Consider the following 1,533-nt stretch of genomic DNA (forward strand, 5'->3'; position numbering starts at 1 on the left):
TTCTATCTGCTGCCAGGGAGGATTCTTCTTCTTCTTATTATTATTTACTACATATTATAATGACCAATAATACTTATTCTTAATAATTATTATTATCTTGATTTATAAATGCTACATATTATATGAACTAATATTATTTATTTATTATTATTTACTAATATTATTTTTTCTTCTTCATCTTCCTTCTTCTTCCTTCTTCTTCTTCCTCCTCTTCCTTCTTCTTCTTCCTCCTCTTCCTTCTTCTTCTTCCTTCTTCTTCCTCCTCTTCCTTCTTCCTCTTCCTTCTACTTCCTCCTCTTCCTTCTTCTTCTTCCTCCTCTTCCTTCTTCTACTTCCTCCTCTTTCTTCTTCTTCTACTTCCTCCTCTTCCTTCTTCTTCCTTCTACTTCCTCCTCTTCCTTCTTCTTCCTTCTACTTCCTCCTCTTCCTTCTTCTTCCTTCTACTTCCTCCTCTTCCTTCTTCTTCCTTCTACTTCCTCCTCTTCCTTCTACTTCCTTCTTCTTCCTCCTCTTCCTTCTTCTTCCTCCTCCTCTTCCTTCTTCTTCTTCCTCTTTCTTCTTCTTCTTCCTCCTCTTCCTTCTTCTTCCTCCTCCTCTTCCTTCCCAGTCTTAGTCCGTAGGCTTCTTCTTCCTCCTCTTCCTTCTTCTTCCTCCTCTTCCTTCTTCTTCTTCTTCTTCCTCCTCCTCTTTATTATGTGATATATTTTATGATCTGCCATTTTATTTATTATTATTTACTAACTAAAACATTATTTGTTTTAATCATAATGACTATTTTTGTTGCTCTCATTATTAATATTCTGAGCCTTTCCGCTACATAATATTCTATATTCTATAATTTGGCCCTTTTTTAGTATTATTATTAGATTATCATAGTTACGGTAATTATTTTTTATTATGATATTTTCCTGTCTCGTTATTATTGTTCTTCCCCCTTTTCCTGTTATTAGTGATGATGATGAATGAGACGTTCCCGGGGTGAGTGACGCGGCGCTAGGCGACGGCTTTACCATGAACCGCACTGTGACGTCCCCGGCGTACGGAGGGGTGGGCACGGAACCCAGCTTGGTCACGCCCCCTTATAATGGCACCCGGGGGGCGGAGCATGGAGGAACAGCGGGCACCTGGCTGCTCTCTCTCGGCATCATCACTGTGATTGGACTGGCCGTGGTGATGGTACGTAATGGCAACCCCCCTCCCCCCCGACCGACCTAGCGCAGCGGAGGCGGCCATCCCAGTGTGCTGGGACAACAAATACATGTCAGCGGTGCGGTTCCTGAGGACTAACAGGCTGCATTCTGGTCCAATGAGTGGGGGAGGTCACCTGTGTGTTTAGTCCATGACCACCACTGGGGGGAGGGGGGGGCTTCACAGAGCTACATAGCCCATCAGCCCATCAGGTCTCTGTACTGAGCAGGACTCATCCACAGCGCCAGCTCCAGAAATCGCCTTTTACACGGAATTCCCCCAACATGGCCGAATCTATAAACTGCGCTACACATAGACGGGGGAGGGGATGACTGCGGGAATGCA

The 1,533-nt window shown here is 44.2% G+C and overlaps 1 protein-coding gene across 1 annotated transcript in view; it reads left to right on the forward strand.

The window, feature by feature from the left end:
• Nucleotides 1–968: 968 nt before the first annotated feature.
• The window catches only part of CUNH3orf18 (chromosome unknown C3orf18 homolog), a 3,053-nt gene continuing 2,488 nt past the window's right edge, over nt 969–1,533 (forward strand). The window contains exon 1 of the mRNA XM_018572425.1: nt 969–1,176. Coding sequence (XP_018427927.1) covers nt 1,012–1,176 — 165 coding nt within the window. The 5' untranslated portion in view covers nt 969–1,011. The remainder of the gene's footprint in view (nt 1,177–1,533) is intronic.

The sequence above is a fragment of the Nanorana parkeri genome, unplaced genomic scaffold (genome assembly GCF_000935625.1).
Source record: "Nanorana parkeri isolate BGI_ZX_2015 unplaced genomic scaffold, ASM93562v1 scaffold2026, whole genome shotgun sequence".
NCBI classification, from domain to species: Eukaryota; Metazoa; Chordata; class Amphibia; order Anura; family Dicroglossidae; genus Nanorana; species Nanorana parkeri.